Source organism: Diuraphis noxia, unplaced genomic scaffold (genome assembly GCF_037042655.1).
Source record: "Diuraphis noxia isolate RWA-SAM2 unplaced genomic scaffold, SU_Dnox_SAM2 contig0005, whole genome shotgun sequence".
NCBI lineage: Eukaryota > Metazoa > Arthropoda > Insecta > Hemiptera > Aphididae > Diuraphis > Diuraphis noxia.
This window is the reverse complement of record NW_028301715.1, coordinates 19730580-19758449: the sequence shown is the minus strand read 5'-3', so window position 1 is coordinate 19758449 and position 27870 is coordinate 19730580. Positions and strand designations below refer to the sequence as shown.

Here is a 27870-nt window from a genome sequence, read left to right as displayed (position 1 = left end):
TATACGTGTCAGAAAATAAAACAAAGAATGTTATGTCTTATGTATCATAAAGTATTAGAATAATAACCACTAAAATTTTGGAATGTATATTATTTTTTTTATTTTACCAATTCGAATTCAATATTCATAGTTTGGACTAATTTGTTTTAAAATTGTTTTAAATTATATAACATTTAGGGTTGTTATTTGATCTACACCGTTGCTTAAATCAAGTAAAGAATAACTAAAGGTGGCCTATAAGTAAATTAATAAATCAAAAGCGTTAGTATTTTTAATGGGAAATTAATATGAAAATAAAATAAATAAAAATGGATTTCTGTCTGTTTGTCCTTTATGGCTTTATGCATTCCAATTCCAATTGGTGGACCGATTGCTACTAAATTTGATATAATTATAATTGCAGTATTCATCCAAGCATGGATATTGGAAAAATGTAAAAAGTATGCATATATTTTATTCAGAATTCAGATAAAGGATAAACAGACAGAAAACAATTTTTATAGATATAGCTATATAGATAGATAGAAGATAGATAAATATATATATATAGATCTGTTTGTTCTATATACAATCTTATAAACGGCTGGACCGATGTGACGAAATTTGGTAAAGAATTGTATTAGACCTATGGGCAGAAGATAGGCTAAGTTAGAAAGTGATAGGCCTAAATATCATTCAATTTAATATTTGAATTGTCAGAATTGCATTGATAGAACGAAGAAAATTACATACTGATATACGAAATTGAATATCGTTAGGTTAATATCATTGTAAGATTATTACTTGATATATTTTAACCATTATCTATCTATATGTATAAAAATATACTGCTAGCATAATCACATAAAATGAATTTAACACACAGTTTGAACCATATAAGAGGTAGGATTTTTAACGGTATACGAAGTGCACGGGTTCAGTTAGTACATATATTGTTTAACACTTGAATTACCAAGCTTAAGCATACAAAATGCCAATAAATCAATATCATTAATAAACAAAATGTTTTAATATAAAATTATTGAAATGTTAGAAGTATAAAACGTAATTTGATATTGCCTTATAACGTCTTATTATAATAATATCACGAGACTCAAGTTTTTGTCGATGTAAAACGTGTGACAAACTGACAACAATGTCATACATAACCAATTTTGTGTTTGAAATTTGAAAAGTATCGAATTGTTTAAATATTTATTTTAGTGTAAAACGTTGCCGAACTAGTTGAAATTGTTATGATAAAAATAAAGTAGAAGAAAAAGTGATCGTTACTTTTTATAGATTTTTCCCAATGCTGAAAAGTTTTAGTTTCCAATGCTATAAAATTTAATTTTACCCATCATATAGTTTTAGTGTAGATATGGACTGCTGGTTTTAACAGAACGAATGAAGGAAAATAAAAAATAATTCAACTGAAAACTAAAAAGTTGCAAGTCTATATAAAAACTAAAAATTATGGCTTTTTAATATATATTATTTTGGTTTTATAAAATTCACTTACATACCTATACCTACGTGGCTACGTATTGCTTTTATTAATACTTAATACTACCTATAAAAACAAAACAATATTTATAACATTCAAAGATGTTTCTGATAAATAAAAATAATCAAATCAACTTATTCAACCATTATAATGTTATAACAACTATAGAATAGGTATATGTAGGTATCTCATATTTACTAACTAATGAAAAAAAAAAATTAAAATGGTAATATTAATATATTATAAAATATCCTTAGAAATAGATCTTATTATACGCATCAACACCGTTCAGTATAATTTATATCAATAATAACAGTGACAAGTGACATATACATCAATTAAAAGATGTACTCGAAAAATTATAATATGTATAGCAGATCGGCTTCTTTTATTTTTCTCTCTCAAGTTTTTCTTTCTAAATGTTCTAATACAAATAATTAATAATATTCCCTACAACGTTAAAATGTATTATTAATTTCTCCAATATTTCAAGCTATTTTAAAGACCAATAAAAATCATTTTGTGGATTATGACAACACGTAGGGCAGACAATTTGAAGTGCACTTAGAAACGTCGCTTAACGAAAATTTCTCATTCGCCTTTTTTGCAGATCCTCAGTCGTCAAGTGCACTCAATGTCATTAAAAAATATCTCATTCTTGAACTCCGATTAATTAGCTGGAAACAACTGATTAATATTATTCACACATTTTTACTTTGCACCATAACTTAAGAACTCAATCAAGTGCAGGTCGTAAAATAATACTGAGATAGTAAAGTAAATCTGTAAAAATAGGTAATAGTTACCCTAATAATATATAATTTTTTTATTTGAAACTTTGAAATAATAAAAAAAAGTATAATAGTTGATTTAGTTGTTATAGTTTTGATGCGGTTAATGATTGTATGATATTTTATTTGAGATAAAATTTAATATTATGCATAAACTTAAAACTATAGTAAGATAAAAATTCTGTTATCTTAACTAAATCTTAAATCTTAAATCTGTTATATTTTTGTGTATCAAATATGTATGGATTAGGTGAGAAAAACAAGGTACCTACATTATCAAATTATATTTAAAAACGACAATTCAAAAGAACGGGTTTTTATTGTAATTTAAGAAATAGTCAATTTATTGAAAATTTAATAATCCATAATATGTTTACATATTTTTAAAAATTTATAAATTTGAACTTACAATTTAAATACTTACTAAGTTAAATGTAATTATTATTCAATATGGACATTTTAGATGGAGTCTTAATTACCATACTATAGTTAAAAAGCTATGCCCAAAGTTCAATTTTCATAATAATAATCAGCTAATATAAAATATAAATTACTACCTAAGTATAATCCTCGTATAATTAGTTATAATAATAATTATAACTTTTTTGACGTTAATCGTTATGTTCTGAATAACATTCGTATTCGTAACACATTTCGCTCCAAAAAGCTAAAACTGTTTATTTTTGAAAAATATAAATCGTTTTATGTGAGATCCTCGCTTCCTAAATATGCTTTTAATGTAAAATTAATGACTTGACCTAGCTCTGATTTTCTAGTTTGAATTTAATTCCCACCTGCTCCTGTTGGTGGTGGTTTTGATGAAGATGGTCCAAAACACTAAATCCATATTGATTTATTTTTCCATCGTGTTTAATTTGCATACATATGTAGCCTGATTAGCGTTGGGTATTATTTATAATGCTTTGTAAATATGATTACCTATAATACTATAGTTTAAACTAGGTATTTGGTGGTTTTTGTATAACTTAGTTAAACGCCTATTCATTATACGTAATACAGGATTATATTCATATTGTCCGTAATAAAAATGTATTTTATATACCTCCATTATGTAATTTAAGAATTATCTTATAATTTAATCATTTTTATTATTGTTAAAAAATAAAATAAAACAAAAAAAAAGTAACATTTATTATGCTAAATATTTACAAATACATAACGAACATATATTTATATATCATTATTATTATTTTTTTACTAACAAAAATTTATTCTCGGCGATATAGGCTATTGGGTTACAATTTTGGGTTACATTGGGTTATTATTTTATTAATTACATCAACAAATTTATTATTTATACATTATTATTGCTTGTGCCTTTACATTTATTTATTATAATATTATTTTATGTTTATATTAATGTATATTAACTATATTTTTATATTATTTAATTTTAATACCTACTCTTTGACATGAATAATATTTAAATATCCAAAATAAACATGATATTTTTAAAATAATATTATAATAAAAAATGTATTTGTTAAAGGTCTAAACAGCTATATAAATAATATATGTAAGGAAAGAAAATTATAATAATCTTTTTCATGAATATTATACTTTTTAATATTTAAGATAAATATATTATTTTATTTAACATTGATGTATGTTGATTCAACATTGTTGAATAAAACAATATTGAAATAAAAAAAACAATAACAAATAACAATAATCCAATATCATTGAATATTTTAACTTTATTGTTTAAAAAAAGGTATTTGTGTAAAATATAATCTATTGATATTAAATAATATTTTAAGCTGCGTGTCTTATGTTGAATTATAAAATATACAATAAATAATAAAAAAAACAGCAATAATAATTAATCATAAATAAGAATACCTACTTATAAACTATAATTTGAGTTAAGGGGAAATATCGTCCTTAAAAGTTACCGCACTAGATATATATTAAGTCAACTCTGAAAAATTACTTTTTTAGGAACATACCTAACATGAAATAATAATTTGATTGGTTTGAATGTATTTTCAATAATTTTATTATGATTATTGATTATGATATACATTTGATTAAAATTAAACTAAACATTAAAATATTGAAAACATTTTTCTTCACAAAAGAATTTATTTATTTTTAAATAAAAATAATTTAATGATACTAAACAGTATTGTTTTGTGATTAGTCAATATATTATATTTAAAAAAATTATAAATAAATTTAATTATTATTTACATTAGTTATATATAAGCACCCAAAAAAGTACAGCAATTCATTCTTCTTCTTCTTCTGGCATTCCTACTCTCTAAAAGTTTTTGCCGCCATTGCTACACTTCGCCACCTATCTCTGTGTTGGACTGTCTCTCTCCAATCTTCAACTCCAAGTGTTTTTAAATCTTCTTCTACAACGTCAATCCATCTTTTCACCTCTAGGTCTTTTCCAATGTGGTTTCCATTCCAATGCTACTCTGACTACTTCGTTCTCTCTTCTTCTCACTATGTGACCTAACCATTGTATTCTTTGACTCTTAATAAAGCTTGTTACCGGTGCTAGTCCCAAAATATCGTACAGCTCTCTGTTGTACCTCCTCCGCCAATTCCCCGTTGTTTCATCGATGACAGGTCCGCATATTTTCTTCCATACTCTGTGTTCAAAAGTCCTCAGGTTTCTCTCTGTTTGTTTGGTCGTTGTCCAAGCTTCGCAACCATACGTGAGAGTGGATCTTATAATAGCCACGTACAGTCTTGCTTTCGTTTTCCTAGATAGAATTTTGGATGTAAAGAATTTTGTCAGTGCGTAGAACGTTTTTTGAGCTTTATTTATCCGTATACTTATTTCCTTTGACCAATCAATCTTTGTACTTATAAAAAGTTGCTCCCAGATATTTAAAATCGCTAACTTTTCCGTAGGCTAAATTCTCCGTCTCACTGGGATCCTCCCCACTCTCAATTAATTCCATTATCTTTGTTTTCTCGTTATTTATTTCAAGCCCTATTTTTTTCGCTGCTTCTTCTTCCCAGCAATTCATTAATTTTAAAAATGATCTTGTTGTAGTTATTTGAACTACTATATAAGATTTTTATTTTTAATTTCACTATTTTCTTGTTTGATTGTTCTTTTTCGATTAGTTTTACTATTATTATTTGAACAGGATTATGTAATATTGTTAATTATAGTGGGTTAAGGATTAAAATATTATTCAAGTTGATTATCAAATGTGTTATATATCTTATATTAACTTATAATTAACTAAAACATTTATTATTTATATTGTTGCGTCCCAACTCGTGTCGATGTATATATCAACTCAGAAATGAAGACGTGATGTATGTAGATATAATGTGTGTTTTATTAACATATATTTAATACAAAAATACAATATTAAAGCATTAGAGAGTGGTGAGTGGTGTTACGACCTGCCTCTGACTAAGACTGTGAGTGGTTTTACGACCTGCCTCTAAGTGTCTTGACTAATCCTAACCGTCTAGTTCACAAATTATGAACCGTCTCACTCATATTGTTAAAACCGTCTACCGAGCTCTTGTCATGGGCTCCCTTATATATGCTTGTATATTTTAAGAGTAGGTGGTCGTAGTAGTATTCGCACTAGGAAAGAATTTGAGTTTCGTAACATAATTTGTTATTCTGGTTGCTTTGTATCCTGTCTCAGCAGTATGGAGACTTTTCCAAGAAGAGACGTGTGGCAACACTTTTATAGCTTAATTTGTCTATCTGGTGTTCACTACGCTCTTTGCAATGTCCTCGGCATGATGTCTAATAGTAATTACCTACTTAATTATTTAGCCACACTATTGAATACGTGCACTATATTATATTGATAAATTTATAGGGTACGTAACAATATTATATATATATTTAAGATTTATGTAATTTCTGCATTTTTTACTGACATATTTAACCTTGTTTCGTATATCTTAAAAAGTTCCGTCAGTAATAAACATTATTATTTAAATTTTTCTGGAAACAAATTTTAGTGGCCAACTCAGATGTTTGTGTTGAAGTTAGACACATCATAGAATGTGGGATGCCAGCTGGATAACTTTTTGATCCGTGTGGATATGTCTTGGTTTTGTCTTTTCTTCACGTAAAGCCTTTTTTTTTTTTAAATAAAACAATTATTTATTTTTGGCACTCACTTTTTAGAGAGTTTTACTGCCTAATACATATTGTTACTTATTAATTTCGTTACCTACCAAAATGTCACGAATAAAAAAATGAATTTTAATCAAATATTTTATCTAACACCTAACAATAATTTAAATACAAAGTATTGTATTGAATAATAATCTATGGCATAATTTGTAATACCACATAAATCAAGCTTAAAATGATTAGTATTAGTAATAACAAATTTTAATAAGCGAAGTAGGTAGTTTTGAGCAAAGGGGTATTTTACAACATTTTGGTCTACTATTCAACCCATCTAAACTTTAAATACTTATAAATTAAAAATCATAACTAATTAACTAGTCGTTCAATTAGAATGTTATGCATCAAAGTATTGCGAAAAATATTTGAAATATGAAAAATATAAGTTATCAATCAAAAAAGTAAAAACAACTTAAACTATTATCATAAAAATTGTTAAAATATAATTTTTAAGATTGGTAATAAAATATGTTTTGTATTTACATCAAATTATTTAAAAAACATATTTTCAAAATAGTCGAACGTTTTTAAATTGAAAATTGTACTTATTGGGATTACAATACTAATACATACCATATTATAAAACTTTTTTTGTAGTAAATTACAACAGATTCTTTTTCGATAAATTATCAAGATTAACAACAGAGATTTTAACTCAATTCAAGTTTTACTAAGAAAATAATTAGGAAGGAGTTTGACTTTAATGTTTCAAATAAACAATTAGTATTATACTGATTTATTGTATTATATTGCATTTTTATGATTTTTTTTACATTTTAAATTTCTAAGTTGTAATAGTTATAGCTATCTTATCTAATAGTTATATATAACTGTATTTATTCATAAAACCGTAATAACTACGACTAAAAAAATATATTTTGAATTGGGATTTTGTTCTTATCATGTTTTCGTGAAGTTAAAATAGTATCATATTAAACGATATGTGTAAAAGCATTCTTAAGTTTATAACCAATACAAACATAACCTAACCAATGTAATTCTTAATGCTTCTGTTACAGAATCGCCTATAAATTTATCTCGTATGTTCATTGTGCGTGTTACATATTATTTTGATCCACTTGATGTTTAAAGTCTAATGGTTTTGCAGTGTAATTAAAAACTGAGAAACTGTTACGAAACGAAAATACAAAACAGAATTAAAAATACTAATGTTGTTTTTGAATTTAAAATGGTCCGTTGAAAATGTCTTTTGTTTAGTTAAAGATTCTGTTTTGATAAACGTTCAAATAGCAGAGGCGAAAAAAAGATAGAAAAAAAAACATACACTTAACAAGGACGACTTGCACTAATCGACCTCTCGGGTAGAATAATAATAATAATAATAATAATAATAATGACTCTATAAAAAAGTCTCTGGTATGGTTCAAAGACGAAAACACTCGAGCTACAGACAAAACCACAATAACAACGATTGATCTCTATTATTGTGTGCACACGATGATTCACCAAGCCAAGTTTTCAATATTCTTGTCGTTATGGAAACTACGAGGCCTAAACTATCTGGGTGAAAAATCGGTTTTTACTTTATTTCTTTTTAAATTTAATTTTGACAGTGTTTTGTGTGTATAAGTGTGGGCTGGACGATAAAAAAAAATTATGGATCATATAATAATAAATACATATTATAGTTTGTCCAAACAAAAGAGTCGACGACTCGTCCAGTCGTCCATCATCAATGGATAGGGTGCATTAATATAAATATATATATATATAGTGTACCACTAGTGGATTTTCAAACCTTTTTTCCGGCTTTCTATATGTATGTATGCTCACCCACAAATAATAAACACGCATCATGGTCCGTGTTTTCTATGATACACAATATGAAATTACAACTTTGATCAGACCCCGGTGTATACATTTATATGTTACATACGTGTAAGTGGATTTATGTTTACGTCTCAGTGTTTCAATATTCAGCTTCTATGTATACAACACACACGGGCACATAATATTATACATTGTATATATAAATATGGCACGCCCACCCGGGCTGCAGTCTTGGAATTATCCATTCCGCTAGTATTCGTAAATTATGGTTTAATATCCCGAATATTTTGATGGTTACAGTGTATTGTGCAAAAATTATTCCCGAGAGTGAAACAAGACAAAAATGTGTATATTAAATCATAATAATACCAACGCTGTTTGTTCCGGACAAGGCCTGCCCTAGCCAATACAATTCCTTCATGCAGGTACATATTACTACAGTTATTGTTTTCCGTTCCACGACTCATTAACGGTGTGTTCGTTACTTATAACCATTGATTTTATAATATATTATAAAATCAATGCTTATAACTATTAAAATAGTATTTTTTTGACGTTAAATATCTACGGGTTCATGTCAAAAATGTTTATCCCGTTTTTCTTAAAAAAGTAAGTTTTTTTATGATATAAAATGTTCGAATAAGTAAAACTCGGTTTAGTTGGTTTTTATTCTAACGTATTTCAACACAGCATGTATACTGTATAGGTAAATATTGTTGTTCAAATACAAAATTGTTTTCTTAAATTTCGTTAAAATGTGTTTGTGTCTTCTTATTCAATTCAGTTATTTATTTATATAAAGTTCAAAGATAGCTGCATATCTTGCTTTTAAGCTTAATCGCTAGATGCATAATTGATATTTGATTCTTTTCAACATGCAGATTCGTCGCATATTAGGAATACTTAATGTACGTGTTTGTTTTATACATGTATAATATTATTGCGTATTATTATTATTATTACTATTATTACTATAATATATGTTACAATTTCAATGAGCACAGTCTAATATAAAGTATGGAGTATTGAATAAAATATGCAAATATATCTTAAGATACAAATCATTTAACTTATATATTTACTTTACGGTTCATATTTGCATATTGAAGATGAACTCTTATAAGAAAATTTATTTAAAGAATTGTATTTTTTATTTGTTAAGTGCGCATATAAGAATAAACTATCTTAAAGTTTATTATATTTTATAAAAAACAAAATATTTTACTTCCTTGTTTATGTTTCAAATAAATATACTTTAATTTAGCAGACATTTATTTTTAAATCAGAACAACAATGTATTTTCCTACTGAATATTATGACTAAAATTAATTAAAAAGATCAAAACATGAAATATTTTGAATTAAAAAGTTTAAAAATATAAAAGTTTACTTAAAAACCATAGTTTAAGTAATTTAAAGACTTTGTACAGATACAAAATATTATATTTACCAAAAAAATATGTTTTCACAAAATATATTTAGTAAAAAAAGAATAACTATAAAAACTGAAATTTTCACCATTTTTATTATCACAATATTTTCAATATTTTTTTTAACATTTCCTAGGCATACTATAAATATAAAAATATACTTGAGCTTTTTGCAGACATAAACATTTTCAAGTTCTTTAATTTTTTTTTCAATTATGTGATCAAATTTTTGGTTGTCAATTATTGAACAAATTGAAAATGAAATATCTATTTCTTACGTCACAAGTCAGTTTTTCTTATAGAAATTCAAAAGTATATTATTATTACAATTTTAGTCAAATTTATTTTAATTTCAATTTTTGATAGGAATAAAATAATAATTCATGTATTTTTTATCACCATTTTAGAAGTTGTGTTATTGTTGATTTAATTTTCTTATTTTTCATAGTATTTATAATTTGAAATTTCAGAATTTTCATTTGCGCTATTACGGTACTTAGTTAGGATTTAATTATTTAAAATAATCATAATGCACTTAATCAATTTTATAAGTATTCCTTTTAGTATAATTTACGATGGATAGTCAATTCCATAGTTCAAAGGAAGTCAATTTAACATATTATAATTTTAATATTGTTACGTTAAGTTAAACGATAATAGTTCATTACATAATTTTAATTACCCAGTTAATTCATTTTAAATTAAAAATAAAATTACATTATTTACTCTCGTATTTACATGATTTTATTGTGAACAATGTAGGATGTAATTTCCGAGAGACTACACTTGTTGAGATTGTCAACATAATTTATTAAAAGCTAGGAATAAATTCAAAATTAACTCATTATTTACTAAGTTTAAATGCGTATAAAACTAAGTTAAGTTAAAAATAATGTTCATAAAATAAATATAAAATATCATTAAATTAAAAGGTTAAAAGGTTAAAATTGACTTAACATTTTAGGTGGACTATAACTAATTAATTCGTAATACTCAGCCTTTGTGTTTAATAATGAAGTATGGTAATCAAAGCTTGAAAAATAATTTCTTTTTCTCCCGTTTAATTTACTATAAACCATCATTATAAAAAGAAAGCTTAATTTTTTTTCTTTATAAAGTTTCCTAACAAGGTCATGTTACTTATTGATGATGATGAAATTTACATTTAAATTTTTAACAGTATGCAAATAATAAGATTATTACAATTATTTACTATAAATTTAGTAATTTTAAGATAAAGTTTATAAACAGGTCTAATGGATTTTTACGTTATGTATATGAAACGATAATAATTTAAAATGATAAAGTATGTTCATAAACATAGTTATTAACTCGCATGGTGCAGAGAATTTTGAAGTGTGTATGAAAATGTATGATTATAAAAATGAGGTATTTTTACTGTGGTTCTACGTGGTTCAGTTGAAAATTGGGAGTTTCCAACAAGTATAGCTAGGTAGATAAAATGTACCTAATAGATAGAAATCATCATATTGTATAATATTATGATATAGATGTTAGATACGGTTTTATAACATTCGGCTCTAAATAAAATACGGTTTTTGGATGGGATAGGTCGTTTTATTTACTAAGCTTATTTTCCTTCGATTCGCGCGCATCACTGCAAACACACACGAGCTACAAAATAAACAGTTGTACCATAAAATATTGTAATTCCCAGCCAAAATGTATATTATCATGCGGTTTAGGTACTAAACTAATAAAATATAATATTATACGGTTATTGACGTCCTATATTAATATTATTAATAATAATAATAATATATATTTAATATTAAATTTGAAACCGGCGCGTGGTACTGCGGTAATGTATTCAATCAGCAGGCTGTGTTTGAGTTTTAGCAGAGTTAAACACACCAGTAGTAAGTAGAGCAACTATAATAATAATTGTTGTTGTACATGGAACGGGTTATATAATTTTAAGTTTTAACCATCACGTTACAGTTGCGTGCCACAACACTCACTATACACCGCGTGCTAAACTAATAACTTTATGTTTATTTAACTCGAAACGAGGAACTTGACGTTAATAATATATATGTAGTATATACGATACATGACAATACGTTCTTCGGTTTTGCTGAGTCTGTATTGTGATGATAATGTAATATACAGGAAGATTCACGATTTTATATCTCTCTAATAATATATATATATATATATATATTTAAATAAATTTAATGACCATATTTTCAAATACAAATATTATGAAATTTAAATAGTTTGCTATAGATATACCATTTCAAACTAAAAATTCTTTTTTTATTACTTTAAATTGATTTTTACCGGCATATGGTTGTTTTCGAAATGGCAGTGTGGCACGAAAATCATAATTCGATTGAATAGTTTCTGAATATTTGACTATTTGAGTTTTAATCAGCCCCGGATAGACAAGGTATCGGCCCACCGAATTTAAGTTTTTAACCGGCATTAAAAGGCCAATTTTCAAATGCACATTTCTAAATTGACCTAGATTTTACACTGCGCATTGAAGTAAATAAATGCATTTAAATTTGTATTGTAAAATAATTTCCCAAACATTTACGATCGGCTTTTTTTTTTAGCGGTCCACCGTGAAAATCCAGGTAGCTCGCCGTTTTAAACCGTGCCTGGTTTTAATTGATAACAATAATAGTCAATGGTAATTTAGGTTCGAAAATTATGACATAATATAATTAACAATTCTAAAAATCAGAATTTTAATGATGCTTAGTTGAATTATTATTAAAAAGTGGTGGTGTGAGTTTGCTTGGCAAGTCACTCTGTAAATAATTATTCGACGAAATGCCGGCGAACGATTTCAAAACATTCCGACCGTTGTCTACACTATTAAGTACTATACAATATAATTTACTGTGCAGGAATAAATATTTATTATATTATTATAGTATGTCTATTGTCAATGTGAAATGTCTCACTTGCAGACCGATGGCCAACATGCGTTATGGGACCATAATAATAGGTATCAGTGTGTCAGTCGTCAGTGTCACTGTGTGTCACCATATACACTTTGACTTAGTACATTCAAATTGTTTCGATTAACTACGTTTACGGCTTGAAATTCTTTCGGTTTTACTTTTACATAGGTAAACATAAAACGATTCTATATAATATGACGATTGGCGACCACCACAGAACTCAATGTCATCACGCATTACGTTCGTCGCAGAGGCGTATTTTGTCCAATGGTATGGAAACATATATAACGAAAAGTATTTTAAATTTCGCTCGAAATATAGTATAATTATATAAAAGTTCATTCAAATTGTCCATGTAATATATTTACATCTATGTATAATAGATGATCATAATGATGTCACGTGCGTGCACATATTGTTATAATATTATATTCGTTATATAATATTACACATACCTACGCAATGATATAAAGCTTAATATTGTACAAGTCGATTTTGAAGGGGAGGGGAAATGAGCCATTAAAACAAAATCGCTTAAAAATTCGATGTTTGATATTAAAGAGTTCGAAATATTTTACGCGTGATCAAAGGTACCGCCATTGATGTATACGACATAATATAACTGTAGTTTAAACAATAATATTCTCATAGGTACCATTTCAATAAAAAATACTAAGAGTGCTTAAGTTATGCATTTCCTCATTTCAGTTTTTTTTTTTTTTTTTTGTAAGCTGAAGTTTTAAATAAATAAACACGAGCATTATTTGAGGGCGCTAATTGTAAAATTGGGGATGCTAATACCCCCTAGCTCCCTCTATTTGCGCCTATGAATATGATTCTAGTCACAAAACAAAAAAACTTAAAATGCGTTTATGACTAATGACTATAATATAATACTCTACATTATACCTATATACAACGAATATTTTCTCTTTGGATCTTCATTTTATTTAAATTAATCATTATTATATATTATATGTTATTATATATTTTTTGAAAAATCATGTGCCTAATAAAATATAATGAAAAGAGTTTACACAGATTACTGTAGATTAATAAGCCATTCTATTCGTAATTTTAACCGTGTGCTTTTGAAATATTTTGATTCAGCAGTTTTGTGTGCTGTTATAATCTCCTTGCTTCTAATCTTGTCTGACTCATACACTTAAGATACAGTTGGAAGATGAATGAGCTGCACTACTTGGATGTTGTACATTACATCAGCTGGTTATACGAATAAAATGGATTTATTTTCTTATACTGACCTATGGCTGGGGATGTGATACCCTAAAATCTAAAATTCTGTATACCCGAAAAAAATCCACTTAAATTAATTTATTTCGAACAAAGTTATTTTGTACCAAAAATATTATTTATTAAGTTTTAAAAGGAATTGTGCAATTGTGCATATTGTATAATATAAATAAAATATTGTTCAAAAAATCACATTTGTGTTTGTAAGGCATTCATTTTACAAAATCAAATCGATTTATTATCCCTGCATTTTTTCATTTATACATTTTTATTTTAATAAAATGTAGTTTATTTTTGTATATAAGTCAATTTGTACGTTTTTTAATACTTCTAAGAACTGGTAAATATTCGAATGTGCTATGTAAAACATAATAGAGATAATAAATGCGAATGAAACAACTATCAGGAATTTATAGTTCTTATTGTCGATGCATTAAATTCTGACAAAATTATTAGTAAAAATTTCGGCTATTCATTAATATAATTATCAAAAACCTAATCCGTGTATTTTCGAATTCGATCGACGTTCGGTTGGATACTCAATAAATCTTCGGTAAAATAATCATCTCCCTCTTCTGGGTGTCAGAGTCACTTTTATTTTAATTGGTTAATCTACCAGTTCTGCCCTAAATGGAATTTATATCCTTTAACATTAGTTTCCGACTATACTGAGAAATCAAAAAATGAAAAGCTTCTTCAAAGTCTGAGAGTAAACATAAATTAGGTGGAATGTGGTGATTATCATGTACTGTAAATATTTGCATAAATATTTTTGAACAACTTTTAAATGTGCCATCTATATAATATAATGTTATAACGAGTTGTTGCTACACAAAACATTTTAATTTTCAACTGCATAAAAAGTAACCATATTATATTTATTATCATTAATTAATAAAAAATCTTTTCCTCGATTGGTTTTTATATTTAACTAGTTCAATATTACGTGAACGTCATTTAAACTTTGTGGAAAGTTTGGTTGAATTTTTTTTCTCGTGTGATGAATATTTTTTTCAATAAATGTATATAATGTGTATATCATTGTTTTTTAGTTCAGAATGTAATAATTTGGATGATCTTTCTCAGAAAACGCCTTGAACTTTCTCTTAAAATTATTATTCAATGTCTGCCTATTTATTATTGTTTCAGAATCAAATTTTGTTCAATAAATTGATTGTCATTATATTGAAAAAATTGCTTACATGATCTCTGAATGCATCTCCATATTCAATATCATTGTTCAGTAGTTTTCGAAATGTACATTTAAATCATTTTATTATACATATCTACGCTGTTCCACCTTTTTTCACTTAAAATAATAGACTCTTCCATAGTGCTAGTCGCTAGATTATAGAACACTCATTCGTGTAGTAGTCGTCTATAACTTAGCATAGCCTTGGTTGGTGGTATAAAATCGGCAGCGTTATCGCAGTTCCGGATAGTTGATATGCATTTTGCATTTCTCGTATATATATATATATATGTATATACATACGAGAAATGCGAAATATTTGAATTATATTATATATATTAATATGACACTATAACTATATAGTAGGACTAATTCTAACGATATAGAATGAAAGTTGAAATCAGACTGTGTTGTGTTATAGTACCTAGTTAAAATAGGTAATAGCGGGTTATGAGAATAAAATAACAATTATCCGTCAATGTCAACATTTTTAATATTTTTCGTTTGTATTGTATGTTTGCATAAAAGTTAAAACCATTTGTTTCTTACTTAAAATAATCCAGAACCCAACTAGTGTAGTATCAGGGATTAGATCCTAATAGTATGTGATGCCCAAAAACTCCTAAAATACTCCTAACAATGAAAATTGCTAAAAAATGTAAATTAAAAATTTCTTATTCTGAATCAAAAAAATATGATGCTATGTAAACGTTATAAGATGCGCGTCGCTAGCTTTGGAAACAATGCAAACGTAAATCGATATCCCGGCTATCCTTTCATATATTGACAATATAGAAATAATTTTCTTTCAAAATTTGTGGACAACGACTTCAATCAAGATAATAATATGGATTAGCTATATTGTTTTTCTGAATATTTTGGTAACGATTGTGTATTGTCCGCAGGTCCGTGTGATGGGTGCGCCGGAAGACCGCGGCCGCCATGTTTGTCAGACGGCGGACGTTGTGCGCGGCACCACTCAACGCGGTGCGGTATGGCGCCCGGTGCGGTGTGCGACGTGTGCGGCTCGGCAATCGCGGTCGGCGACCGGCAGCGGCTGTGGCTGCTGCGACAGCTGAGGTGGCGGCGGCGTCGTTGATAAGGCGCCGGTGGCGGCCAGCACCATGGTGGTGTCGTCCGCAGGATGAAGAAGCAAAACGTCCGCACATTATCGTTGATCGTTTGTACGTTCACCTATCTGCTAATCGGCGCCGCCGTGTTCGACGCCCTGGAGTCCGAGACGGAGATACGCCGGAAACAAGCGCTGGACTGTAAGTTTCCGGACGAAAATATAATTATGTACATATATATGTATACGTTTACCTAGCAAAGACTAAAAAGCGTTCTGTCCACGTGACCTGCACCCCACCAAACCCACTCAACAGCCAGTTGGCCCGAATCAAGGCTAAAAATATTTTAGTTACGTAGTGCTAATAACTTGTATAAATAGTCGTTCTCATTTTGAGGCGTATGAAAACATTTTTTTAGGCGACGTAGGCCTTTTCCCATATAAGTTTAATCATGATAATATAATTATTTATTATATTATATTAGTGTGGCACTGTCGTACGTTCAACTGCGGATACGCTCTGAGTGTACGTCCCAGTACCAGCCTGCAGGTATTGCAAGGTCCCGGATGGGTGGCCACTCAGATTTTAGCAACAAATTCTTGTCACATATAAAAACGTGTTCCAAACCAACCGTTCCCACAACAAACAGCTAATGGCCATAGTAGTCTATCGCTTCTCGCGAAGCAAATTATTATACGGTCTCTTGGACGTTGAACCTTTCCAAATTATTTATTTACAACATAACGATTGTAGGGCCACGCATAGACGGCCGTTACTACAAACTTGACACGATTATATATATATCTATATATTTTATATTTTAATAATATTAACATTTACATAACAATGAATAAGTAAACAGTAGTAATAAACAACGTAATAATATATTATAAGACAAAAACTAATTAGTGCCCGTGAGCGTGTGCAGTCCGGACACTCCGCTGACACACGCACACGACACAAGACGGCACAAGACTGACTAATCAGTCTATAGTGACTAATCACTAATAACTAATCGTCGCCTCGGCGGCACGAGCAGGCAGGGCTATCACTTATCACACTACAGCTCGGCCATCCTGACGTTCGGATCGTCCTCGATCCGTATAACACAACATAATAATTAAAAAAAAAATAACAGATCAAGTATAATATCATGTATACAATGAAAATAAAATAAGAACAATAAAAATTAAATAATAATAATAATAAGCGAACACTCACTGATAGTACCTAGTAGGTAATACTTAAAAAAAAAAATACATTTTTTTTTTTTAACATACAAAATCAAAAAAAAAAATTAATACTGTTTAACCCAATGTTTTATGTCTCTCGCGGCCACGACTGTATTCAAAGGTATTTGGGTCACCTGGTGCCCTTCAATATCAGAAACAATATATCGGTCATTGGGAAGGACCTTATCTATCTTATATGGACCTTTGAATTTAGGCAATAATTTTTTACAAATATTTGGGGTAGTGTCAACATTTTTAATCATGACATACTCGCCGACAGAGTACTGCATGGCCGGTCGTTTAGTCGAATCATAGTAAGCCTTATTATTTAGTTGTCCTATGCGTATGTTTTCCTGAGCATTTTGCCTAATTTTATCAAAATTACGTTGATCATTTTCAGTTTCATTAAGCGCTTGTAAGTATAATCTAACATAATCTGTTGGCTCTCCTATTTGATCAATACCAAATAATAATTTACTAGGTGTATTTTGTATCGATCTATTAAAAGTATTATTTACAGCAAACTGTATTTGATACAAATATTCATTCCAATTTTGACTATGCTCGTGCATAAGTTTTGATAACATAACCGTTAACCCTCTGTTGTATCGTTCTACCTGTCCGTTTGCCGACGGCGTACCTACTGCTGTTTTTATATGTTTAATATCATATCGCTCGCAAAACTCTTTAAACACGTCAGAACGAAAACATGACCCACGGTCCGATATTATTTTGATCGGTTTACTATAGTGTAAAAAGTATTGTGTTAATCGTAAACATGATTCTTTAGCGGCAACTGTGCGGACTGGATACAAATTTAAAAACTTACTAAATGCGTCCACCACAACCAAAATGTGTCTGAAACGACCAAAAGTTTGGTTTAACGGACCATAATGGTCAATATGAATTGTCTGAAATGGTTTGTCTCCCTTGTCGATTAAATTTAATAACCCTTCGTCCTTACCGTTTTTAGGCGAAAATATAATACATTTGAGACAGTTGCTAATATATGTCTTAACGTGATCACTTAATTTCGGAAACCAGTAAATTTGTTTAATTAACTCAATAGTTTTATTTGTTCCTACGTGACACATGTCGTCATGACAGGAACGGATTACTTGGTCACGCATGCTAGTCGGTACGTAAAATAGTAATCTATCATTATTTTTTCGATATACTAACCCGTTACGTAATTCAAACTGTGGGTGTTCTGAGCGTTCTAGTTCTCTGGAAATAGAACTAATTTCGGGGTCAGTTTGTTGTTTAATAGCAAGGGCCTGATTAAATGTACAACCTTCTATTACTAAAATATGCTTACAACGACTTAACGCGTCAACGTGCTGCATTTGCGACCCGGACCTATGCTCTATCTCATACAAAAAATTTTGCAAAAACATGGCCCACCTAGCGATTCGAGGGTTTATATCTTTTTTTTTTAGCGTCAGTGCAACACTATTACAATCGGTTACTATCTTAAATTTTATACCTTGTAAATATACGCGGAAACGCTTAATAGAATTTATAATAGCTAACATTTCTAGCTCATAACTATGGTAACGCGATTCGGACTCAGTAGTCCTATGACTATAATAAAAAATCGGATGGAAATGATTATCGGGTTGCTTCTGAAACAAAATTGAACCATATCCATGGCTACTAGCATCACAGTGAAGCTCTGTTATTGCATTGGGATTATAAATGGCTAATAACGGTTGTTCCCCGAGTTTTGATTTAATAGAATCGAACGACCTCATTTGCTCCTCTCCAAACTCGTATGGAATATCTTTTTTGAGCAAGCTATAAAGTGGTTTAGCAATAATTGCAAAATTCGGAATGAATCGTCGAAAATAAGACGATAAACCAATGAAACTTTGGAGTTCTTTATTATTTTGTGGTACAGGGTAGTTTTCAATTATTGAGACGTTTTTAGGATTCGGTTGAATACCGTACTGATTTACACAATAACCTAAGTAAATTACCTCACATTTCAAAAATTGACTTTTGTCTAGACGGATCTCTAACTGTTTATTTTTCATTACTTTTAATACTCTAGACAGGAGCTCTAAATGCCCTTCAATAGTTTCTGTGGCTAGCATAATATCGTCAAAATATACGATCACCTCATTTTTACGAATAAATTCGTCGAAAACATTTTGAATAAACCGGCTAAAACACGAAGGCCCATTAGCTAACCCAAACGGCATTTTTAAAAACTCGAACTGCCCTAATGGTGTCGTAAAAGATGTAAACTTAATCGAATCGTCTGCAACATATATATGATGAAACCCATCCTTTAGGTCCAAGCATGTAAAATATTTTTTTCCGCGTAATAAATCTAAATTATCGTCTATTAACGGCAGCGGGTATCGGTCTTTCACAACATATTTATTTAACTCGCGGTAATCAACACACATCCTAAAATCTCCATTCTTTTTCTTAACCAGTACTATGGGGCTACTGTATTCGGAACTACTACGTTGAATAATCCCTTTGGTCAACATGTTATCTAACATTTTTTGTAGGCAGTCTTTTTCGAAAAAAGACAAACGCCGGGGGCGAAAATAAAACTGTTTATCATTTTTTAATATGATGCGTATCTCAGGACGATAGTCATCAGCTGTACTAATGACACTTTCATGGTTAACATAGGACTCTACATATATTTTTTTAACTTTTTGTTTAATATCATCCGGCAGAGTATCCTCAACATTCAAATTAATATCAGCATCATCTCTTTTATAATCAGTGTAATTAACAGATAAAATTTCGGCAAACGATATATTATTATCAACTTTTTTAAAGCTTACTTCAAAATGCCCATCTGACACGTTTAAATTTACTCTAGGGTGAGATAAAAAATTACGACCCAATAGGCAATCATTTCTCATGGCATTGCCGGGCACCACGTGAAAACATAAATTAATCGGGGCATCAAGTTCACTATGAAAAATATTCGCATCAAACTGGTCTACTATATTTAGTTTAGAACCATTAATACCTACTAAATCCGATTTTGGAGGCACGACCCCAGACACGTATGGGACAACAGTCGATTTAATTAGACTAACAGGACTACCCGTATCTACTAATGCTTGTACATCGATAGACTCACTATTGGGAAACTTAATGCTAACATTTAACATATATGGGGGTACAATATGTGTGGGGGACCGTTCCAAAACAGAGACATGCTCACCACCGTTGTTGTCTTGACGCTCACCTTGGCGACCTGGACAGTTCCGCGCCGAATGACCCGTTGAATGACAGCTATGACAGGTTCTCGTTGGACACGAAGACGCCAGATGCCCGATCTTTCCACAGCTATAGCACGTGACACTCGACGTATCCCTTGACGGCTTCATTCTTGTATCAATAGTGGATCGTTGTACCGTATTCCGATCTCTATCGCGGTTGTCAGAACTGGCTTTTCGATTGCCGGTATAACTTTGAGTTGTTTTAGCAGGCTCGGTCGATCGGATTCGATTGATCCTGGCATTTTTCAGATTATTGTAAGAATTAATATCAGCTAATAATTCGTCTTCACTTAAATGTGTGCGCGCTATCAAATAGTTACATAAATCGTGAGAATAAACACCTTCAACTATCTGTTGTTTAGTTTCGTTAAACGGTAACGAGATTTCACGGCAGAGGCGTGCTTTGTGGTGAAAATACTCTATGACGCACTCGCCCTTGGTTTGAACGCGGTTCGACATAATTCTTACGCGATCAACTGTGCACAACTCGTTTCCCACAAATGTATTATTAAACTGGTCAACAAAACTACCCCAACTTGAAAATGTACGACCAACGTACCAATTTTTTGACGGACCATCCAATTTTGTACGTACTATTTCTAGTTTGAAACTGTCTGGCCAATTATGCAATTTTGCCACACCTTCAACGGATTTCAACCATGCTCTCGCATCCGTATTAGATTCACGTCCAGAAAAAGTACTAATCGAATTATTAAAGTCTGGCATGACGTAGTAACCGTTATTAGAAGTTGACGGCGAACGTGTTGACTGCGCACGTATGTTATCATTGTTATTGTCTTCATTACGCAATATCCGTGATAACAACAATCGGTTCTGCTCTATTAGCGCTGTCAATGCATCTCGCATTCCACTATCACTGGTAGTGGTTACACTCCCGGACGACTGGTTAGTATTTGGTGGTAACATGTTTGTTATTGACTGCGAACAAAGCTGCTCCGTAGACACTTGGGGCTGCAATGGTGGCTGCACTGTAGCCTGCTGCGACCCGCTTCGTAAACGGCTAGACGACCAAACCTCGTGGTTTTCGGCGTCCTTCTGACCCGTTTGACCGTCATCCATTTTGAATCAATAGAAGTTAGGCAAAACAAAATATGCGACACAAACCGAACGACTCGACGACTAATTTCGCGATAATGACAATACACAATTACTTTGAGGGCAACTGAATTGAATCCCACTTCTGAACTGTAGGGCCACGCATAGACGGCCGTTACTACAAACTTGACACGATTATATATATATCTATATATTTTATATTTTAATAATATTAACATTTACATAACAATGAATAAGTAAACAGTAGTAATAAACAACGTAATAATATATTATAAGACAAAAACTAATTAGTGCCCGTGAGCGTGTGCAGTCCGGACACTCCGCTGACACACGCACACGACACAAGACGGCACAAGACTGACTAATCAGTCTATAGTGACTAATCACTAATAACTAATCGTCGCCTCGGCGGCACGAGCAGGCAGGGCTATCACTTATCACACTACACGATCGTTTACGTCGTAACCACTTTTTTGACTTCACTTGCAACAAATAAAAATAATATAATATGATTGTAAATTACTACAATCGTTGGTAGAAATTCGATAAAATATGTTTGAGGCTCAATAAATGTTTTAATAAAAAGTAATATCAATATTTTTTTGTAGATAGGTAGTGAAAATAATAAAAATAATTGTCCATTCACAATTCTGTACTGTACTAAAGCACAATTTTGCTTATTTTCTAATTTATAGGGAGGGAGGCTTTAGTTTTAAACAAATTATTTTGGGAGGACTAAACCCCCGAAGCCCCTCTCCCCGACCACTACTTGTGACTATTATATTTTTTCATTAATATACAATTTACATTCATTATTTGGCTATTTAATAGAATAATAAATTCTGCACTAGGATTAGATATATTAGTGTATAAGCTGACATAATATATTATACGATATTATAATGGATGTGTATTTTTCTTTTGCGCGTACAACTGTCTAGTGTAGGTGATTTTTTCCCACGGAAACTTTGAACACGTTGACAAAACTCCATTATTACACTCACTCGCGCGGTCGGTGGCTTACGGTTCGTCTGCGGGGAACACCCTGTACAAAGGAAAAGTTGAAAATAATAATAATAAATAAATGAAAAGAAAAACATACATTCGTATACGCACACAAACACAATACATTACGCGACTTGAGTGCATGTTTCGTATTTTCAACACAAAATTCCGTCCGTACAAAACCTTTTTACTTCGGCGTCATGGTTCGACAACATTTTATAAATGATTTCGTTCGGGGAGAACCCGAAAATATACGAGTATCCACTTAATGGTTTCCCATCTGCTTTTGTTAGCCATTAAGATTTTGATAAAATACTATACAATAAATTATGTATGCATAATATTATGTAGTATTATAATATAATAAAATATTAGTTTATTATCTATACAAAAAAAACTACTTCATATTTGGATTTCGCAAGCGATCGTCAAAACTCAAAAGTAATTTCCATAATATTACGCTATAAAAATCTATTTTTTGAGAAATCCGCATTGTCATCATTTTTATACAATACAAATTTTTTTGAATGCTAACAGTTATATATTATATTTCAATACAAATTTATGTTTAGGTTTTTAATCTTCAATATTTCTATAAATATTTATGACTACGTCACAATACTAATCATGTACCTACTTCAAAATTAATTTTATAATTGAAGTGCGTACTTGTTAGTATAGTTATTATAATATGTACAGCTCCTGGTTTCAAATTAATTGATGCAAAATACTGTTATACTTATTGGGTACCTACTTACTATAGTTAGCAACATTAACACTGAGATATTACTTTGAAGGGAAATCTTGTCAAAATGTAGTACCTAACTCATCTTGATATAGCACCTATGAGCTATAACCTGAGGTATTTTAGCTGTAATGGTAAGCCATTTTTCCTCTTTCAAATTGATTTAACAGACTTAAGAATTACGATAATATGAATCATATACGAGTATGTATAAAAAAATCTTGAATAAAGAGTTATGAGATTCAAGTTTTTATAACACTCGGAAAATTGCAATATTCGTAGATAATAATTGGAACATATTTATAAGTTATTTAAATTGAAACTAATGTGGGTATCAAAACGACAAAAATTTAAATCGATAATTACAGTTGTAATTAATGATGATTCTGTATGAAAACAAATCAAATTTATTTATAGTGCGTTCAATAAAGATAATTAAAAATCCATAAATCATGTTGTCAGTTAAATACTTTAAATTTGTCTGAGGGGTATAAGTACAAATATTAAATTATATTTAAATATAAAAATATATATCTAATAATGATATAAATTTAAAGTTTCTAAATCACCTAATTTTAAAAATTAAAAACTACCACGGTTTTTCGTGAAATACGTCAATCAAAACTACTTCATGGTAATGAATTACACTCACATTAGACGTTTATATAAACCATGTACTATACAATACATATTACATATGAATAAAGTGTATTTTAATTTAATTACACTTAGGGTTAAAAAAAAGCTGATACCTACCATGTTTAAAACGCGAAGATTCGGTATTTAATTAGTAATCGTTGGTTAATGATTAAACGTTTTACATTTTCTACCTATTCAATGGTATGATAAAATCAATACAGATAATGTTACAGACTACAGTGATATTTTGTACGGATAATATCATTCTTAACGGAGATAAATATTATTCTATTTTTAAATGCAGTTAATTATTATTAATTAATAATTATTATACTATAAATAAATGTGTCTTCAACCTTCAACGTTATTGAATTTCAACACAAAAATATCTTGTTCCCGAAGTATGGCTATTTTAAAAGGTCATCTCTTTGAAAAGGCTTCATTGAAATGTTGCCTGTAAATTATTTTAAAGACCATATGAGTTGACTTCTAAGAAAATGTAAACTAATTTCTGGAAGATTATTATTTTATAAAGCTCTAAAAATAATTAAAGGCATCAGAGAAGCCATTAACATTTATAATCATAGTGCATTGGTTGGAAATATCAATAATATGTAATTATAAGTAAAAATTGTGATGAAATTGCATTTATATTTAAATAAAATATAAAATACCTAATTAAAAGAAACACATGATATTTTATGTTGAATTTTTTTTTTTTATTGATCTTGAAATTTACATAAATAAATTTCCACTTCGACAACACAGGCCACTAGTTTATGTTGAATTTACACAATTAAAAGAAAATTAATTTCTCATTTTTTCTGATAATTTTTATTTTATTTTTCTATTTTTCTATTTAATTTTTTATTATTCTTATAAGAAAAAATGGAATTAAAGTTTGAATTTTTGAGCCATTTACTCATTTACAATCTCTTATTATTATATCCAATAATGAAAATCATTATTTTTCTATAGTTTGTACACAGTGTTAAATATATATCTGATAGCCACGACTTTTTATTATAGAGGTTACCTACATATATTATTTTCTTTTTAGAAATATTTACAACCTGTATAACTTAATACGATAATTAGATTTAATGAATGTATTGTAATTGTTAATTACATTAGCATAAATTTTGAAGTGACGTGAATAGAAAGAATATCTGTTTTAACAATTAATAATGTTTATAATATACAGAATGACTCCGCCAAACATGCTCTCTATCAATTTTTCCTTCAACTATATAGATTATTAAAATTATTCTGATTTTTGGAATTTTTAAATTTATTTTAATACATTGTTTTTAAATCACTTAATTCTTTTCAATACTTTTAGAGTGTGCCGAGAAAATGTATTCAGAAGAATATTCAATTTAATAATTTACAGTAAAAAGGGAGTTTTTATTTTAAATACAGAAGTTTATACTCCACAGAAAACTTTTTAGTTAGTATGAAAATTCTCAAGAATTTAAAAATATGATCCTTAAAGATAATTAAAAATTTCAAAGATTGGTTTTTGAATATATGCATTTTTGATGAAAAGAGGGGGAATTACCATTTATTTAATAGTGGTAATTATATTTAACAACAAAAATATAGTTAAAATAATAATTATATTGCGATTTTTATTTTAAATATATTATCTTATAGAATGTGAACAATTTAATTCTGATAACAATCATGTTCTGAATAAAACAAAAGTATTATTAATATTTTATACGGTGGAACCTCGATAACTTGAACCTCTATAAGCCGAATTTTCGATAACTCCAAGGAATGCCTTGGCCCCTGCCTTACAATATATGATATGCGTGAACTTCCGTAAGTCGAACTTTTTTTCACCCCTCCTCCCACCAAACGATTCGAGTTATCGATGTTCCACTGTACTTGTTTTTAAATATTATGAAGTAAACTCGTTTTCTTAAATATACCTTACAATGAGTAGGTTAGACATAATATTATTTCGTAAATATTTTGTATTTTTATATTTATCTATTTATAGACATATTTGCAATATTGCAATAATAACCATAAGGTACCTATTCTATGGGAAATATGATTGATTTGTTGTCGTAATTGAGAACTTCGGAATAAATAGAATACAGGGTGATTTTTTTATCATGAACCACTCATTATTTCAAAAAGTATCAATGTTTTTTAAAATATTTTTTTACAAAGTTTCATATTGTTAAAAAAACAACGTTTTTATGAAAAAATTATATTTTTTAATATTTTTTATCCTTATAATTTTTTAAGTTTTTTACTTTTTTGAATGGCAACCTACAGTTTTAATTTCATATTCCAAAGCAGAATATTTTTCTAAGTATTTTGATACGTAAAAATCGAATTTTGGACGAGTAGTTCATGAGTTATAAGTATTTAAAGTTTAGACAAGCGGAGTAGTGGACAAACATTTTGCGGGGTAACCCCGTACCACTCCACTCCGCCAATCTAAACTTTAAATACTTATAACTCATAAACTACTCGTCCAAAATTCGACTTTTACGTATCAAAATACTTAGAAAAATATTCTGCTTTGGAATATGAAATTAAAACTCTAGGTTGCCATTCAAAAAAGTAAAAAACTTAAAAAATTATAAGGATAAAAAATATTAAAAAATATAATTTTTTTATAAAAACGTTTTTTTTAACAACATGAAACTTTGTAAAAAAATATTTTCAAAAACATTGATACTTTTTGAAATAATGAGTGGTTCATGATAAAAAAATCGCCCTGTATATATGTAACGACTTTTTGTATCGTTATAGTGGTTATAAGTATATTTTATTACTCTATAGTAGTCTATAGTAAATAGTAGACTATTTCATGTCCAATCGTTCGTGCTTTTATTTAAAAGCTGCACTATTTTTTATTAGTATAATTAAAATTTTAAAATGAATGCCCACGTAATTATAATAATATAATAAATAGTGGGTGCTTAAATTTTTTATCTATACAAATTAAACTTCATCATCAAAACCAAACAAATTCAATTTTAATTTTAAAAATAGATACTTTCACTATAAAAACAGTTTTTATTTACTTCCAATTTTATAGTGAAACGTAATTTTATCAAAAAAATTTAATATATCTCATTTTCTTGATACAAATAAATAATTTGGTTTAAAGATTGTAATAATTATAAAAATAATTACAATGATTTATTCAAACATCAAATTTGAGTTATCTTTTTTTTATGTATAGTGGAAAATAACGTTAAAAATTCTGAATTGTTATCAGTAGAGGTCGGATTTTTATGATTTTACATATTTGTTTCTAGTCTATGCAGTTAAGTGGGAGTGAGAAATCTTTACGATTCATGAAACACAGAATTCATAGGAAAAAATTTATTTTGCATAAAAAAGCATATTTTATGGGTTAGAGAATATTTAATACGTTAGAGAATATTTGAGAATATTTTTGTAATATCGGCATATTATAATGAATATATTTCACGTACCTATATCAGCACTTTGATAGGTATAATGTTCACTAAATAATTATATTTATAAATAATTAATTTCTGGATTTTAATAAAAATTAATCTCCTGGTATTCCTTATCAATTGCGATAGCACGTAGGTTATTTCGTTAGCTAAAATAAATTTAAACTGAATTTTTTTTAATATTAAAAGAATATTTTGCATATTTAAGGACATAAAACATCATATATCTGGTATTTTAAAAGAATATTAAGAGAATTGCCTAATTTATGTGACATAAAAACATCATATTTTAAGGATTTTAAGAGAATATAAATCCGACCTCTAGTTATCAGATAAAGATGTTGATATTAGTTATCTTAATATGATT

General features: G+C 28.9%; 1 protein-coding gene across 2 annotated transcripts in view; it reads left to right on the top strand.

The window, feature by feature from the left end:
* The window catches only part of LOC107171486 (TWIK-related acid-sensitive K[+] channel 7), a 75109-nt gene that overhangs the window by 3991 nt on the left and 43248 nt on the right, over positions 1–27870 (top strand). For both annotated transcript variants that reach the window (XM_015521734.2, XM_089229070.1), the window contains exon 2: positions 15935–16300. In XM_015521734.2, the coding sequence (XP_015377220.2) occupies positions 16174–16300 (127 nt within the window). In that variant the 5' untranslated portion in view covers positions 15935–16173. The remainder of the gene's footprint in view (positions 1–15934; positions 16301–27870) is intronic.